Source organism: Limanda limanda, chromosome 3 (genome assembly GCF_963576545.1).
Source record: "Limanda limanda chromosome 3, fLimLim1.1, whole genome shotgun sequence".
Lineage (NCBI taxonomy): Eukaryota > Metazoa > Chordata > Actinopteri > Pleuronectiformes > Pleuronectidae > Limanda > Limanda limanda.
In genome coordinates this window covers 1,932,619-1,951,425 of record NC_083638.1, presented here as the reverse complement: position 1 = coordinate 1,951,425, position 18,807 = coordinate 1,932,619, and the positions used below count along the sequence as shown (strand labels likewise).

At 48.0% G+C, this 18,807-nt stretch overlaps 1 protein-coding gene across 1 annotated transcript in view; it reads right to left on the bottom strand.

Moving 5' to 3' along the window:
- Positions 1-18,807, bottom strand: part of LOC132998081 (serine/threonine-protein kinase BRSK2-like) — an 87,393-nt gene that overhangs the window by 27,786 nt on the left and 40,800 nt on the right. Inside the window, exons 2-5 of the mRNA XM_061067571.1 lie at positions 15,249-15,343; positions 5,817-5,902; positions 4,411-4,551; positions 2,447-2,563 (exon numbers count right to left, since the gene is read on the bottom strand). Coding sequence (XP_060923554.1) covers positions 2,447-2,563; positions 4,411-4,551; positions 5,817-5,902; positions 15,249-15,343 — 439 coding nt within the window. The remainder of the gene's footprint in view (positions 1-2,446; positions 2,564-4,410; positions 4,552-5,816; positions 5,903-15,248; positions 15,344-18,807) is intronic.

Here is an 18,807-nt window from a genome sequence, read left to right as displayed (position 1 = left end):
TGTCTCACTGTGTCTCTCTGTGTCTCTATGTGTCTCTCTGTGTCTCACTGTGTCTCTCTGTGTCTCTCTGTGTCTCTCTGTGTCTCTGTGTCTCACTGTGTCTCTCTGTGTCTCTCTGTGTCTCTCTGTGTCTCTGTGTCTCACTGTGTCTCTCTGTGTCTCTCTCTGTCTCTCTCTGTCTCACTGTGTCTCTCTGTGTCTCCCTGTGTCTCTCTGTGTCTCTCTGTGTCTCTCTGTGTCTCACTGTGTCTCTCTGTGTCTCTCTGTGTCTCTCTGTGTCTCACTGTGTCTCTCTGTGTCTCTCTCTGTCTCTCTCTGTCTCACTGTGTCTCTCTGTGTCTCCCTGTGTCTCACTGTGTCTATCTGTGTCTATCTGTGTCTCTCTGTGTCTCTCTGTGTCTCTCTGTGTCTCTCTGTGTCTCACTGTGTCTCTCTGTGTCTCACCGTGTCTCACTGTGTCTCTCTGTGTCTCTCTGTGTCTCACTTTGTCTCTCTGTGTCTCTCTGTGTCTCTCTGTGTCTCACTGTGTCTGACTGTGTCTCTCTGTGTCTCTCTGTGTCTCGCTGTGTCTGACTGTGTCTGACTGTGTCTCTCTGTGTCTCACTGTGTCTCTCTGTGTCTCTATGTGTCTCTCTGTGTCTCTCTGTGTCTCTCTGTGTCTCTCTGTGTCTTAATGTGTCTCTCTGTGTCTCTCTGTGTCTCTCTGTGTCTCACTGTGTCTCTCTGTGTCTCTGTCTCTCTGTGTCTCACTGTGTCTCACTGTGTCTCACTGTGTCTCTCTGTCTCTCTGTCTCTCTGTCTCTGTGTCTCACTGTGTCTCTGTGTGTCTCACTGTGTCTCTCTGTGTCTCACTGTGTCTCTCTGTCTCTCTGTGTCTCTCTGTGTCTCACTGTGTCTCTCTGTGTCTCGCTGTGTCTGACTGTGTCTGACTGTGTCTGACTGTGTCTCTCTGTGTCTCACTGTGTCTCTCTGTGTCTCACTGTGTCTCACTGTGTCTCTCTGTGTCTCTCTGTGTCTCTCTGTGTCTCACTGTGTCTCTCTGTGTCTCTATGTGTCTCTCTGTGTCTCTCTGTGTCTCTCTGTGTCTCTCTGTCTCTCTGTGTCTCTCTGTGTCTCTCTGTGTCTCACTCTGTCTCTCTGTGTCTCTCTGTGTCTCACTCTGTCTCTCTGTGTCTCCCAGCGACCCTGATCGGAAGCTAACCAGAGCGTGAACGGAGCGTTTCTCTGACACGTGACTTTCGAGTGTTAGCGGAGTCTGGATTGTTTTAATGAGTAACTGCCGTCGCAGCATTTTGTCCAGAATCTCCACTTTCTGTCTCTCTCTCTCTGGTTGTTTGTGTGAATCCTCTCTGAGCCGGAGGAATCAGGCTTTAGTCGTTCCACATGACTGAGTCCGTGAAGCGCTGGTTGGCCGGCGGTGGAGCCGACTCACTCTGGACCCGCCTGTGTTTTCTAAAGCTGCAGAAAAAAAGAAACAACTGGGAACTTTTAAAAGTGCAAGATTTGCCCGGTTTCCAGAGACGCAGCAACTTTACACAACCGCCTCCATCAGAGACACTCACAGCTCAGTGAGGCTCGGTCGGGTGTGTCGGCTCAACGCTGCACTCAGCAATATTTATGTTTTCAAATGAACAATAACTCCGATAACTGCAGGTTCTGTGAAAAGGGAGGAAGAGAATTATCCTCATCTCTGCAGCGTTTAACCTTTGACTGATCCTCGTTAGCTTCGTTTAAAAAGAACCTCGTGAAAACACATCGTACCGCCCCGTTCACGTGCACCGGTGGAAAGTACGATTTCATTTCTTACGAGTAAGTTGCTGACAGGAAGAGTTAGCAAAACCTTTCGCTGGTAGTCAAGTCACGTGACTGATGAGAACCAATCAGGAAGAGAACGTTGGCGTCTGCATCATTGTTTACAAACATCTCCGTTTTGTTCGTTCAGACTAAAACACAACCCCGAACTTTACAAACTAAATGGAGACCAGCAGTGGAGGCTCCGTGTGAATGAAGCAGAAATAAAATCTTTGCCACAGACGTCGTCTCTCGCAGCAGCTGAAGATCCCGATGTTTCCCTCAGGAGGAGGTGGAGACCAAACAGGGATCAAACATGGACGTAACCTTCAGTTAATATTAATGTGGCTCTATATCCCAACATCCCATTTTCTCTTACAGGTACTTTTACTTTACTTGTTGTCATCTAATATTCGCTCCTTGACTCAGTAACTTCGCTCTCACCATCAAGATAAAGAAAATCAAATCCCAGTAACAAGTCGAATTCTGCTGTTTCTGAGTGAAGGACTTTTAGAACCAGGTGAACATCATCACAGCAGGATTCCATCTGACGTGAAGCTTCAACCAGAGAAACCATTCAGTGGAAGGTAAAGGTCACAGGATGGTCTCCAGCACCAGGACTCACAGAACCGTTGGTCTTCAGGACTGAACTCACCCACAGCTGGTCTCCAGCAGACTCTCCCCGACCTGCAGAGACGCCATGCCGAAGTCCGCTATCCTGATGTTGTTCTTCTCGTCTAGCAACAAGTTCTCGGGCTTCAAATCTCTGTGGCTGCAAACAGAAGAAGAAGAAGAAGGATGAAGAAACGTTTTTGTTAACCTGTCATCGTTTTCTTTTTCATATCTCGACAGATTCCAGGTTCACTCGATTATCGTCTTGTTTCAAATCCTTGTGCATCCTGCCGCTCTGTTTCCACCTCCGTCAATGAGGAGGTCATGTTTTCATCTCGTCTGTCAGTGAGCAGGATCAAACTAAAGGAACTGGACCGATTTCCATGAAACCTCCATGAAGGTCTTGATGTAAATCAGGAGAGAAACCGTTTCCTGTTGATTCAGTGGATCTGTGACGGGACCTGAAGGTCGTTCTCACGTGCAACATGGAGACAGGTTCACAGACTGAAGAGCGAAAGAGAAGTGAGGACGATGTGGGGACGTGCACGACTCTTAATGAGAGATTATGAGAAGTGTCAAAATGTTTTGGGCTCATTATGAAACGGTGGCAGCACAAATCACCGTCTGGATAAATAAAGGAAAACATCGGTTTGATATAGAGAGAGAAGACGTCAGCCCTGGTGTTAGTGGTGGGGGAAAAAACCCGATTCTGTTCAGTATCGCGATATTTTGCGCTCGCGATTATATCGATACTGTAGCACAAAGTATTGCAATTTTTTTCTTTTTCATTTTTTTTTCTTTTTTTTACAATTATATATGTAACAGCCCCTGGCTGGCAAAGCATGACGAGGAGAGTTTCAGAGTTTAAAAGATACCTCGTGTGTCTGAGGAAAGGATGTTCTCCACTGCAGGAGATATAGTAACGTTCCAGAGGAACTTTAACATCTGAGCATGTTGACCAACTCCTTTTTCTGAACAAAAATGCCAATATTCCCAAATGAATTTAACATTTTGGGTCATGACCTTGCAGCCGACTGGACTGGACTCTAGTAGTACACATTTGTTTATTTTTCTCAATTTGATTGAAGCTCTGGGTTACTCTTATTTATATGATTATTCTCAGTTTTATGTTACTCTATTATGTCTGCTTGATGTTACTGTATTTAAATAATTGTAAGTTATGTGCTGGGAGCTCAGTGTTCATGTGAGAGGTCTCCTATTCAGAAAATAATTACAAAGGTCCTGTGTCCTGAATGTTCAAGGACAAAGTTTTTCCACTTCAGTGAATGTGTAGAAGACAATGTTGTTCACAGAATTAAATGTGACATTTGAAGTGAGGTGAGCAGTCTTATTTTCCTAATTTTGTGTAATGCCTTTGAATAATATGGGGGACATGAATCGCAATATATCGCAGAATCGAATCGCAATACTTGCAGTATCGCAATATATCGCATAATCGCAATACTATTGAATCGTAGCCCAAATATTGCAATACTATTGAATCGTCACATTATTGCCAATTCCCACCCCTACTTGGTGCAGGTATCAGCTCCTTTTGTTTGTCTTTGTTGTAGATTTGGTGAAACTGTGAAACTCATGAAGACGTGAAAACCTACGTTTGGTTTCATCTCTCTCTCTGACACACTCCAGGTCAGAGAGAGAGAGAGAGAGAGAGAGAGAGAGAGATGAAACCTCGAGAAACGACTGTGTGCATCTGTTCGTTTCCACCGGAGGAAAACATAACACAGCAGAGAACACATCTCGTCCTTCAAAGCCAAACACTCTCACAGACTTTGTTGTGATGTGCTGTTGCTCTTAGATACGCGGTGAAGATGAGGAGGTGAAGGTGAAAACGGAGATGAAGAGGAGCTGCAGCTGATGAAGGACGAGGCTGAAAACTGAAACCTGATCATCAACACGGAGCAAACACACAGAAGACTCTCTCTTTAGATCAGGGTTCCTCTCTGGATTGTTACTGAGCTTCATGGAGACACGAGGGACACGCACCATATGGAGTGACTGTGGCAGAAGTCCAGGGCCGAGATGATCTGCCTGAAGAACTTCCTGGCCTCTTTGGGCGTTAACCGACCCTTCTTCACCAGGTAGTCGAACAGTTCCCCCCCGGACACGTGTTCCAGCACCAGATACCTGCACAGGAGCAGAGAGGGAACACGCATCATTTAGAACATAGAACAGGTTGTATTGATGATCCCAGTAAACACACACGTGTCTCAGGTTTTTCATGGGAAAGTAAAAGAAGATCACATGTTCAGTTAATGAATTTCACTACAGACATGTCATGTAGAGGATTTGAGCCGGACTTTCTCCTTAGCAACAACACACTCTCGAGACGTCTTTATCTTCTACCTGTGGCTCTGCTGTTCTCAGATATTTGTTTTATTCAAATTTTTTAATTTTTGTGTCTGTCGCGTGATTTAAGCTGAATCACTTGTCTCATAAAAATGTCCATTTAATAAAATGATCAACACAGTGTGAGGATCAGTGTTTGTGGTGAAAAATGTTCTGAGGAGAAACACAAACGTTTTAAAAGATCACACAACTGGACCAGAACCTCAGACCTGCACACGCACAGTAGTTGAGCAGATTTAATTTCCACAGATTCGTGAGCGAATCCTCAGTTTCATTTCTCTCAGATTTAAAAAGGCGTTAATGAAATAATTCAGTATTTCTCTGAGGAGACGACAGAGACATGGATGTGAAGCCCAGAGAACATCCTCGGCCTGTGTTGCTTTCAGTGTCTGTGGTTTATAAAGTCTTGTATCTGCTCCTCTGGTGGTTTATCTGGAAGACGCCGCTGATCCTCGCTGTGCCCCCCCCCCCTTCCTCCCTCCCCCGCTCTGATTTATGATCAGATTAAAGGATCCGCTCGAGCGTTCACCTGTCACAGCGATTTAAATTAGAAACACGTTGGCCTGTGATTTGTGAGAATGTTCAAACTGTTTGCTCACGGGATGACCGTCCGTCCCCGTCCACGTCATTAAGGAAACAGATCCCGGCTCGGTTTGATGCCGGCGCCTTTATCAATTATTGAACAGCGTGTTCAGCCACGCCGCCGGAGCACGGGCGCCACACGCAGCAGATTAATGTGCACAATAAAACACGTCTGTACATAAAATCCCTGAGATCAAACGATGTTAAAGTGTTCTGCTGGTCCTGGTTTTCTATTTCACAATGTTCTACATGGAAGTGAAACAACAAACTAGACGTTTAACAGAAGATGAGAATCAATGAGACGCATCTACACAACAAATTGAGACAAATTTGAGATTTGTGAATATGTGTTATACAAATCAAATGTGGTTTGATCTCTGCTGAATATTTGTGGTTGTTTTTTCCCTCTTTGTATTTAGAATCGTGGTCTTTCAGTTCAGTCAGTTTTCACGAGTACTTACAGGTATTTCTTATTTTCGTAGACGTCGTGCAGCTTTAAAACGTGAGGATGTTCTATGAGTTTGAGAATCGCTATTTCCCGTTCCACCTGGAGAAACACAGGAGAGAAAAAGTGTTACACAAAGACAACAAAGAGGTCGACAACAAATCTGGAAACACGTTGACGTCAGAGCCTGAGTCTGTTTGAGCTGAAGCTGGGGGGTTATTTCAGTTCGCTCCTCGTGACCCACGAAGAAGAGTGAACAGCTTGTGACACATCATCAACCTGCAGAGTCCCAACAGATGTTTCCACGACAACAATCACTTCATCAATGATCAATATCACTTTGTTGAAAATGTCAGATCAGTGACATTTGTTCATTTCCCCCCACAGGGGATCAAACTACTCCCGTGTTGAGTCCTATGATTGATTTCAGATTTTCCTCAGTGGGCTTTAGTTAAACATGATCAGTCACCTGTCAATCAACTCCTCCCCCCCCCCCCCTTGTGACTCTTGTCCTGACCGTCTGTTCACAAACCAAACTCTGAGTCATCCTCTCCTGGCTGAGGGGCGGAGACGTGACAGGTTCGAGAGTCGAGAGCTCAGAGGTCACAGAGACGACACCAGGAGAGGAAGTTTCATTTCTATCGAAGCTGCCAGACTTCAAAAGGTCTGTGAGGGCGAGTGAGGGCGAGTGAGAGAGAGAGAGGGAGAGTGAGGGAGAGTGAGGGCGAGTGAGGGAGAGTGAGGGAGAACGAGGGCCAGTGAGGGAGAGTGAGGGCGAGTGAGGGAGAGTGAGGGCGATTGAGGGAGAGTGAGGGAGAGTGAGGGAGAGTGAGGGCGAGTGAGGGAGAGTGAGGGCGAGTGAGGGAGAGTGAGGGCGAGTGAGGGAGAACGAGGGCCAGTGAGGGCGAGTGAGGGCGAGTGAGGGCGGCCAATAAATTAATATTACAAGAATTTCTTTTCATCTTTGGCCTCGTGGTTTCAGAGCAGAGTGTCACAACAGCCTCCTCCTGAACCTCCTCTCATCCTGAACCTGGTCTCATATTGAACCTCCTCTCATCCTGAACCTCCTCCTGAACCTCCTCTCATCCTGAACCTGGTCTCATATTGAACCTCCTCTCATCCTGAACCTCCTCCTGAACCTCCTCTCGTCCTGAACCTCCTCCTGAACCTCCTCTCATCCTGAACCTCCTCTCGTCCTGAACCTCCTCTCGTCCTGAACCTCCTCTCATCCTGAACCTCCTCCTGAACCTCCTCTCGTCCTGAACCTCCTCTCATCCTGAACCTCCTCTCGTCCTGAACCTCCTCTCGTCCTGAACCTCCTCTCGTCCTGAACCTCCTCTCGTTCTGAACCTCCTCTCATCCTGAACCTCCTCTCGTCCTGAACCTCCTCTCATCCTGAACCTCCTCTCGTCCTGAACCTCCTCTCGTCCTGAACCTCCTCTCGTCCTGAACCTCCTCTCGTCCTGAACCTCCTCTCGTCCTGAACCTCCTCTCGTCCTGAACCTCCTCTCATCCTGAACCTCCTCCTGAACCTCCTCTCGTCCTGAACCTCCTCTCATCCTGAACCTCCTCTCATCCTGAACCTCCTCTCATCCTGAACCTCCTCCTGAATCTCATCCTGAACCTCCTCTCGTCCTGAACCTCGTCTCGTCCTGAACCTCTTCTCATCCTGAACCTCCTCCTGAACCTTCTCTCGTCCTGAACCTCCTCCTGAACCTCCTCATGAACCTCCTCTCATCCTGAACCTCCTCCTGAACCTCCTCCTGAACCTCGTCTCGTCCTGAACCTCCTCTTGTCCTGAACCTCTTCTCATCCTGAACCTCCTCCTGAACCTCCTCTCATCCTGAACCTCCTCCTGAACCTCCTCATGAACCTCCTATCATCCTGAACCTCATCCTGAACCTCCTCTCGTCCTGAACCTCATCCTGAACCTCGTCTTGTCCTGAACCTCTTCTCATCCTGAACCTCCTCCTGAACCTCCTCTCATCCTGAACCTCCTCTCATCCTGAACCTCCTCCTGAACCTTCTCATGAACCTCCTCTTATCCTGAACCTCCTCTCATCCTGAACCCCTGAAGAATATCATATAATAATTAAGAAGCAAAGTATTTCCTTCCTTCCAGCTTTGTGTCTCTAGCTCCAGCTGCAGGTTCTAGTCCCACATGTCTCCTGTAGGACTGGTGGACGATGCAGGTTCCACTCCCACATGTCTCCTGTAGGACTCGTGGACGCTGCAGGTTCTAGTCCCTCATGTCTCCTGTAGGACTCGTGGACGCTGCAGGTTCTAGTCCCACATGTCTCCTGTAGGACTCGTGGACGCTGCAGGTTCTAGTCCCTCGTGTCTCCTGTAGGACTCGTGGACGCTGCAGGTTCTAGTCCCACGTGTCTCCTGTAGGACTCGTGGACGCTGCAGGTTCTAGTCCCACGTGTCTCCTGTAGGACTCGTGGACGCTGCAGGTTCTAGTCCCACACGTCTCCTGTAGGACTCGTGGACGCTGCAGGTTCTAGTCCCACGTGTCTCCTGTAGGACTCGTGGACGCTGCAGGTTCTAGTCCCACGTGTCTCCTGTAGGACTCGTGGACGCTGCAGGTTCTAGTCCCACGTGTCTCCTGTAGGACTCGTGGACGCTGCAGGTTCTAGTCCCACACGTCTCCTGTAGGACTCGTGGACGCTGCAGGTTCTAGTCCCACGTGTCTCCTGTAGGACTCGTGGACGCTGCAGGTTCTAGTCCCACGTGTCTCCTGTAGGACTCGTGGACGCTGCAGGTTCTAGTCCCACACGTCTCCTGTAGGACTCGTGGACGCTGCAGGTTCTAGTCCCACGTGTCTCCTGTAGGACTCGTGGACGCTGCAGGTTCTAGTCCCACGTGTCTCCTGTAGGACTCGTGGACGCTGCAGGTTCTAGTCCCACGTGTCTCCTGTAGGACTCGTGGACGCTGCAGGTTCTAGTCCCACGTGTCTCCTGTAGGACTCGTGGACGCTGCAGGTTCTAGTCCCACATGTCTCCTGTAGGACTCGTGGACGCTGCAGGTTCTAGTCCCACATGTCTCCTGTAGGACTGGTGGACGATGCAGGTTCCACTCCCACATGTCTCCTGTAGGACTCGTGGACGCTGCAGGTTCTAGTCCCACATGTCTCCTGTAGGACTCGTGGACGCTGCAGGTTCTAGTCCCACGTGTCTCCTGTAGGACTCGTGGACGCTGCAGGTTCTAGTCCCACGTGTCTCCTGTAGGACTCGTGGACGCTGCAGGTTCTAGTCCCACGTGTCTCCTGTAGGACTCGTGGACGCTGCAGGTTCTAGTCCCACATGTCTCCTGTAGGACTCGTGGACGCTGCAGGTTCTAGTCCCACGTGTCTCCTGTAGGACTCGTGGACGCTGCAGGTTCTAGTCCCACGTGTCTCCTGTAGGATTCGTGGACGCTGCAGGTTCTAGTCCCACATGTCTCCTGTAGGACTCGTGGACGCTGCAGGTTCTAGTCCCACGTGTCTCCTGTAGGACTCGTGGACGCTGCAGGTTCTAGTCCCACGTGTCTCCTGTAGGACTCGTGGACGCTGCAGGTTCTAGTCCCACACGTCTCCTGTAGGACTCGTGGACGCTGCAGGTTCTAGTCCCACGTGTCTCCTGTAGGACTCGTGGACGCTGCAGGTTCTAGTCCCACATGTCTCCTGTAGGACTCGTGGACGCTGCAGGTTCTAGTCCCACATGTCTCCTGTAGGACTGGTGGACGCTGCAGGTTCTAGTCCCACGTGTCTCCTGTAGGACTGGTGGACGCTGCAGGTTCTAGTCCCACGTGTCTCCTGTAGGACTCGTGGACGCTGCAGGTTCTAGTCCCACGTGTCTCCTGTAGGACTGGTGGACGCTGCAGGTTCTAGTCCCACGTGTCTCCTGTAGGACTGGTGGACGCTGCAGGTTCTAGTCCCACGTGTCTCCTGTAGGACTCGTGGACGCTGCAGGTTCTAGTCCCACGTGTCTCCTGTAGGACTCTTGGACGCTGCAGGTTCTAGTCCCACATGTCTCCTGTAGGACTCGTGGACGCTGCAGGTTCTAGTCCCACGTGTCTCCTGTAGAACTCGTGGATGCTGCAGGTTCTAGTCCAACATGTCTCCTGTAGAACTCGTGGATGCTGCAGGTTCTAGTCCAACATGTCTCCTGTAGGACTCGTGGACGCTGCAGGTTCTAGTCCCACATGTCTCCTGTAGAACTCGTGGACGCTGCAGGTTCTAGTCCCACATGTCTCCTGTAGGACTCGTGGACGCTGCAGGTTCTAGTCCCACGTGTCTCCTGTAGGACTCGTGGACGCTGCAGGTTCTAGTCCCACATGTGTCCTGTAGGACTCGTGGACGCTGCAGGTTCTAGTCCCACATGTCTCCTGTAGGACTCGTGGACGCTGCAGGTTCTAGTCCCACATGTCTCCTGTAGGACTCGTGGACGCTGCAGGTTCTAGTCCCACATGTCTCCTGTAGGACTGGTGGACGCTGCAGGTTCTAGTCCCACACGTCTCCTGTAGGACTCGTGGACGCTGCAGGTTCTAGTCCCACATGTCTCCTGTAGGACTCGTGGACGCTGCAGGTTCTAGTCCCACGTGTCTCCTGTAGGACTCGTGGACGCTGCAGGTTCTAGTCCCACGTGTCTCCTGTAGGACTCGTGGACGCTGCAGGTTCTAGTCCCACATGTCTCCTGTAGGACTCGTGGACGCTGCAGGTTCTAGTCCCACGTGTCTCCTGTAGGACTCGTGGACGCTGCAGGTTCTAGTCCCACGTGTCTCCTGTAGGACTCGTGGACGCTGCAGGTTCTAGTCCAACATGTCTCCTGTAGGACTCGTGGACGCTGCAGGTTCTAGTCCCACACGTCTCCTGTAGGACTCGTGGACGCTGCAGGTTCTAGTCCCACATGTCTCCTGTAGGACTCGTGGACGCTGCAGGTTCTAGTCCCACGTGTCTCCTGTAGGACTCGTGGACGCTGCAGGTTCTAGTCCCACGTGTCTCCTGTAGGACTCGTGGACGCTGCAGGTTCTAGTCCCACATGTCTCCTGTAGGACTCGTGGACGCTGCAGGTTCTAGTCCCACGTGTCTCCTGTAGGACTCGTGGACGCTGCAGGTTCTAGTCCCACGTGTCTCCTGTAGGACTCGTGGACGCTGCAGGTTCTAGTCCAACATGTCTCCTGTAGGACTCGTGGACGCTGCAGGTTCTAGTCCCACATGTCTCCTGTAGGACTCGTGGACGCTGCAGGTTCTAGTCCAACATGTCTCCTGTAGGACTTGTGGACGCTGCAGGTGTGGAGCATCAGACCTGCTGTCAGATCTCATTAGCCTCTGGGGGGCGCTCACAGGGTAACATGGCAGAGGCTAATTAAACACATGTACAAGGTAAACACACGCTCCCTGCCCCCCCGCTCGCCGCCACCCGAGTGTGAGCGGCGACGTCCACATTCATTAAGCTCCATTATCACCCACTTGCTCTTTTTAATGGGAGGTAATAAAAGGACGAGACGGGAGCTGCGGCGGCGTGGACACGACTGTGACGCTGATCTTCTCCCCCCCCTCCCCCCCCCCCCCTCAATCATCTCAGACTCGTCCTCCGTCGAGAGGATTTAACAGAAACGTTTCCAGACGTGTTCACCGTCGTTAAAGAAGCTTTAACACGTGAGCTTACATCACGTTACTCATTAAGACTTTAAGTTAAAGCTTCTTCATTCATATCACATTTCAGTTCCTGTTGTAAACCTGTGTGATTGTAATGTTGGGTTTTATTATTTTATTATATCCTATTATATAGTAAAGTTGTGTATCTGCATTGTCGTGGTCTTGTCCTGTGTTGATACTTATATATCATTTTAAATGATTAACTGAACTAACGTTATTCTTTTATACATCACATGTCGACTGTTTCAGACTCTGTTAAACAAACCGACAATCTTCAGCCCCAGGTTCATAACTTTTCAAAATAAAAGCTCTAGTTAATTAAATTCAGTGTAAAGCTTTACAAAATGAACAATGTGCTTTTACTCTGAAGACAACTTGCCAAAGAGGAAGTGATTTTATGAATGTTGCTGCCATGACGGAGATCAGAAGCTGATTGTCTGTCTCGGTCCGATGTGATGAAATGAAATCAAACTATCAGGTGAAGAAGACACGTTCACCTGGGTCCACAGACTGAAGATCACTGGTTTACTCAGTTTGATTTGATATTAAACGTGTCACATGTCCAGGTGTCAGCCTCTATCACCAGCAGCTCTGTTATCTCCTCGTCTTCCTCATTGTTTCCGTCCTCATCCTCTGTCTGACTGTCTCTCTGATAGAAACCCACAGACACTCGAGCTGCAGGAGTCGTCTCTCCGACGTTCTGCCAAACAAACTTTGGCCCGAATGTTCTCTGGAGCCGAGCCTCTTCAGACGCTCGTTACTCTTTAGTGCTGATGATTCAACCAGGAGCGTTTTGTGCTGATCTCAGCGGCGGCGCGGCTCCAGCTGTGACTCAGCGAACTCCGGGTAAGAGAAGCATGAAGGTGACTTTTGCTTCTGGAAGCAGGAAAGTCCAAATACCTCCTCCCACGTCTGGACTCCACTGGCTGCGAGTCAGACGATAAAAAGTTTTTTATTGAATCATCGCAGAACAAACTCAAACACCTCAAAACTTCAGCGTCAGGAGGAGACGCTGCTGATGCCAGTTCTCCTCCGGGCCAGCGGGGGGCGCCGGCTCCCGACTCCTGGCAGAACTCAGCGGCTCCGTGTGACGGCTGCTCTTAATGAATTATGAGGATTGACTCTGTTCTCAAATCCTCGTTTAATTGAAACACGACGCGGAGTCGAGGAGCACGAGCAGCGATAAATCAGAACATCCTCCTGCTAATGAAACCGCCATCTGTTGTTATGACGCTCGGGCGATCCTGAAGAGAGGGAGAGAGGGAAAGGAGGACGAGAGCTCGGGTTCCTCCAATCAAGATCAATCAAGTGCTCAACGGTGACAGAATCAGGTGATCAGGAGAAGAGAGAGAACCACTGAGAGTCTTTATGAGCCAGGAGAGGAGAGGAGAGGAGGGAGAAAGAAGAGAGGAGAGAGGCGAGAAGAGAGGAGAGATAGAAGAGAGGAGGAGGAGGAAGAGGAAGGAGAGGAGAGGAAACGAGGGAGGAAAGGAAGAGAGGAGAGAAAAAAGAGAGGAGGGAAGAAAGGGAGAGATGTGAAGAGAGGAGGGAGGTGGGAAGGGAGGAGAGAAAGAAGAGAGGAGGAGGAAGGAGAGGAGAGGAAACGAGGGAGGAAAGGAAGAGAGGAGAGAAAGAGGAAGAGGAGAGGAAGAGGAGAAAGAGGAAGGAGAGGAGAGGAAACGAGGGAGGAAAGGAAGAGAGGAGAGAAAGAGGAAGAGGAGAGGAAGAGGAGAAAGAGGAAGGAGAGGAGAGGAAACGAGGGAGGAAAGGAAGAGAGGAGAGAAAGAAGAGAGGAGGAGGAGAGGTAATAAAAGTGGAGAGGAAGAGAAACAGGAGAGGAGGAGAAGGAGAGGAAACTAAGTAGGAGGGGAAGAGAGGAGAGGAGACACAGAGGAGGAAGTCAGGAGAGAATAGAGGAGAGGAAGAGAGGAGAGGAGAGGAAAGAGGGAGGAAAGGAAGAAGAGAGTAAAACCAGGCAGGCAAGTAAGAGGAAAGAAGAACGTAAAAAGAAATGAAAGAAAAGCAGGGAAAGATTAGAAAGTCAAAGAAATAAAGGTGAAGGAAAGGAAATGAGCACGAAAGGAAAGGAGGAGAGGAGAGGAAAAAGCAGATACGAGAAAGGGTGGAGGAGAGGTTGAAGAAAGGATGTGAAATGAAAGTAAGAGAAGAAAATATGTTTAAGAGGAGGGAAAGGAAGAAAAGGGAGATTGGATGAAAAGGAGATGAGAGAAGGAGAAACAACGGAAGGATGAGGAAGGAGAGAAAGGAAAGGAGACGAGGAGAAAGGAAGAACCGAGCAGGCGTGTGGATCAGCTCAGCCAATCAGCAGCGAGCGTCTCCTCCTGATGCTGCAGAGAAGACGTCACTTTACAGACGAGTTCTCCTCTTTGAAACATCTGGAAACTCACAGTCAGATTAAAATATATGTGTGTGTGTGTCCTGTGTGTCTGGTGTGTGTGTGCGTGTGTGTGTGTGTGTGTGTGTGTGTGTGTGTGTGTGTGTGTGTGTGTGTGTGTGTGTGTGTGTGTGCAGCTCCATCAGTCACATCTCTGTTAGCTCCTCATGCTAACGCTGGTCTGGTCTAATGAGACGCTGCTGTTAACACCAGGTTTGACATGTGGGTGGAGACTCCTCCCCCTCCCCCCCCACACAGACACACACAGACACACACAGGCAGGTAGCTGTCAGGGTCGGAGTGTGGGTCGGTGTGTTCAGGTGTTTGTGTTATTCTGCTGACGTCATGAATTCTTCTTCTTCTTCTTCTTTTTTTATCCTCTTCATTGTGAGAACGCCCGACCCTATAGCTGCCTGTTGCCATGACAACAGCAGGGCCCTTCTAAAATAAGACCGAGGCGAGAGAGATGAGAGGAAGCTGCTGCTGGGACGTCCCCCCCCCCCCACCCCCCCCCCCCTCACCCCTCCAGACGAGAGGAGCTTCACCTCAGCTGCATCCAGTTTATTAGAGTTATTACTGATGAGGTTTAAACCATGAGAAGTGAATCCTCAGCTCAGCTCCACCAGCAGCTTCTCATCAAGCTTCACCATGTGACTCAACCATCAGGACTTCCTGGTTCTGTCCTCTGATCCAGATCTGAACCCGCATGGGAGTCAACACACCCAGGAAGTGTCTCAGGGAGAATCAACCAATCAGCTGACAGCTCGGAACAAAGGTGCAAATTAAATTAATTAAAATAGAAAAATGTTTCTCCCCTTGACAACCAAACACCTTTGTCCTCTGTCATCGTGTTAACAACCAATCAGAGTTCACTGTGGGAGCAGCTGGTTCCACACACACACACACACACACACACGCACACACACACACACACACACACACACACACACACACACACACACACACACACAGAGGACCATGAGTCACTGGCGTCCGTCCCTCTGCTCATGTGACTCATCTCTGCAGCTGTAGCTGCGTCCAGCTGTTTGCAGGTGTGGGAGGACGCCGGCTGATGGGAACAGCCGCTCGTCACCATGTGACTCACCAGCACCTTGAGTTCTCCTGCATGTGGGTAGAAGCTGCAGAGCTCCACCGTCTCCTCCGAGTCTCACCAGCCCAGGGATGAGCTCAGGTGACGAGTTCTGGAGCCAATGCGTTCATAATGATAGAAATAATAAAATATCCCAGATTATCCTTTAATAACTTTGTGCCTGAAGGAAGTTCAGAGATGATCTCGTTTCACGGGTTTTGAATTGAAAGACATCAGCAGCGGATCAGTCCAGTGGATCCGGAGCTTTCCGACGCCCACAGGTTCAAACACAATGAGTCGGGGGGGTGGTGTGTTCACTTACCTTCATTAGAACCGACTCGCTGAGCTTCTCTCTGTTCACGATCTTCACGGCGACTTTCTGACACGTGACGCAGTGGACGCCGAGCTTCACCAGACCTGAAACACACAATTCATCACATCAGGCCACAGAGGAAACATCATGAAGGTCAACGTGAGGGAGATGATGATGAGAGGAGGAAAGAGAAGAGGAGGAAAGAGAAGAGCAACGATGGGTCTGAAGGATCCTCGTGATTATCTCTATATGATCATAAGTCACATCGACATGTTGCTGCACAACGAGTTTTAACATCATTTTTTTGGGATTCAACGGAAAATCTCCTGCTGCTTCTTCATTTGAGAAATAAGAACTGTCTAAAAACAGCTTGTTGATTTAAATGATCAATCAATCAATCAATCAATCAATCAATCAATCAATCAATCAATCAATCAATCAATCACAAGTTATTAGTCTCATATTCCCAGTTTGTCTCATAGATGTAAACAAGGAGCAACTTCCTGTTCTTAACTCAACTAGAATCAAACTACAGATAAACTTAGTGATCAGTGGATAAAGCTCAGGCCCATGAGAGGATCCTCTCCCAGGACACACACAGGTGCTGATGGAACTGAACACAACAACACAACAACACAACAACACATCAACACATCAACACATCAGGATTCACTACATGAGAAGAACCAGTTTGTAACTTCATGTTTAAAGTGTTTATACAGAATGTCTGATAGAGGTGAAGGAGCAGATGAGCTGAGATGTTCCTGATGGTAGAAGATGTGAGGAGACATGTTGTGTATGAAGTTGTGTTGTTGTGATCATAGTCCTCGATCAGCTGACACCATCAAAACCATCATCAGGTAAAATGCTCAATATCATAAAATCCATAGATATCATAGAGTCCAGAGCGAGAGGCTGACTGATCAGTGAATAAGAGAATTAAAAGATAATTTTCCTCGTCTCTAACTAATCTGTCATCAGCAAAAGAGTCAAATGTTTTCATCAGGAATAGACGAGATTTATGTAAAGATTTTATTTTGTAAGGTCACAGGTCACGTTGACCTTTGACCCCAATAATTAAATCAGTTAATCCCTGAGTCTAAGTGAACGTTTCTGTCGAGGCGTTTGACCTTTGACCTTCAATCTCAATGTACGGCATGTTTATCCTCATGGCAATATCAGCAAGGTTATCGCATATCACGTTTTCCTAATATGGTGCAGCCCTAAGAGGAATGATATCTTCACTATAAAGTCGTTCATACAGTGGAACCAACAAGACGACAATCTATGATTTAAATGAACCAATAATTAGGTTTGCATTGCCAGCTTGTTATTTCACCATCTGTACATTAATATTCACTCTGACAGCAGGTCTGTAGTTTGTAGTCAGTGCTGTGTCATCGGGTAACTGTGACCTTTGACCCTCTGAAATCTAATCACTTACTTTGCACCAGATGTAATTAAATTAAACAACAACGTGAGGTCACCGTGACCCTTTGACCTCATCTCATCGGTTTGTACAGAGTTTGAAGACATTTCCCTCAAAGCGTTCTTTACAGATCACGTTCACTCGGGACAGAACCTGAAGCCATGAAGAAGAAACGCCTCTGGCTGCTGAGGCGTGAGGACGGAGATGAGAAGAGATCAGAGCTCCGTCGTGTTTCCACGTCTCCGAGCAGGAAAACCACAGACTTCAGCTCCAGCTTCACGGATCCACTGGGGATTAGAAGAGTTTCTCCACTGAAACCACATCTCAGCTTCAGTTAACGCTCAGTGCAGCTCCTCTCATTATTTCTCCTCTGACAGTTTTCATTGTGCGTCTCAGTTATTAGAATCATTATGTTTCCACAGTAATAATCGTCTGAGAAACATCCTCGTTTCCACGGGACGAGTTCACGAAGCTTTCACCCGAGCGCCTTCATCACCTCGGCTCCCGGGCTTTGTGTTTTATAGACGTGGAGATAATAACAGAACAATAACCGGCAGAAAAAGAGGTTAAATGGAAGATGAATGAAACTGACCTGACACATTAAACTGAGCAGCTGCGTTTGCTTCGTTCTGAAATGACTCGAAAAACTGCTGCGGGAGTTTAGATTTAATTTATGTAAATATGCAAAAGGTTATTTCTTCAATTATGGAGAAAATAAAATGACAAGATTAAGACAAAATAACTGTATTATATTGCTGCCTTGCAATAAAGATGACATTTGTTTGCTCACTCACAAATTGATTAATTTATCAACTGGGATCATTTAGTACAATATTAATATCTAGAGCTTATGTACTGGTCACTATGGCAACAGGAAGAGGAGGTGAGGGACCCTGTTGGTGCTCGACGCAAGAACGTTTCCTCACACATCTTTTATTTTATTCTCAACTCCACAAAGGAAGCTGTGTTTCTTAAATTGTTTGTTTGAAAGTGAGATTACATCAACACTTTGTGCATCAATGTGATAAATCAACAGCTTCATTAGAGTAAAACAGAAACTTGAGTCTGATGCAGTGAACAGAAGCTGCAGCTCACGAGTAAGAGATGGAAAGTTAAGATGAGACAGAACAAGTTTCTCCTGCTAAAGTAAAACCTGATTCTTGTTTCACTTTTTTCAAAATTACGAGAGAACAAGTTCCTCATATTTTCACTGATTTCCCTCGGATCTGATTTATTGGTCGATAAAAATCATCCGATCTCAGTTCCTCAATCAAACACCTCATTATCTTCTTTATAACTCTATTAAACATACACTTTTATTAAATAGCTTCCAACTTTTCATTGTTTTATTGCTTTATTTTATTTTATTTTATTGCATTTAAAAGAAGTAAAGAAATAAAATCAGTCCAATATTTCCTTCCTCTTCGTGCTTTAATTTTAATTTCCCTGGACGATAACCGAAGCTTTTGTTCTGTCGTAGTCTCGACGGATTGGAAGCAACAAATTAAACCAGCTGATAATTACGTTGAAGAAGTGACCAGAGGAGTTAGAGTGAATTAGCACAGCTAGCTGGAAGGCGCTAATAAGGTAGCATTCATAGCTAAATAAGCAGAGCTGAAGTGACGAGTGTCTGGAGAAGAGAAGACGATGTGTCAGAAATCCTGAAACCACCGGATGGATGATTCTTGTCCCAGAGCAGCGGAGTCGGGCGCTCGTGCAGATCCTCAGATCACGAGGCGTGGATGGTGATCGGTGCTGACGGGTCAGATGTTGTTTGGTGACCTTCAGATGTCTCACCCCTCAAAGTGTGACAAACACAGCTGTCAGCCTCACGTCAGATTTCTCTCCTTAACCCACACAGTCCAGGATTCACATCTTTAACGTCTCCTCCACTCCAGAGGAGGATCGGCCCGACTTCAGGTTCGAACGAGTCCTCTGGACGACTGAGGAGACGCACAAATACACAATCTGAATCTAACTCACTCCCTAATCACAATGTGAAACCAGAACCAACCAGATCGAAGGAAACTATGGAACAAAGACAAGAAGCTTCAGACTCTCAGAGAGAAAACATGCGGAGCGAATAATAAACTCGTTTTCTGATTCACATTCACAGAGCGAGTTTCCTTTCAAAGCAGC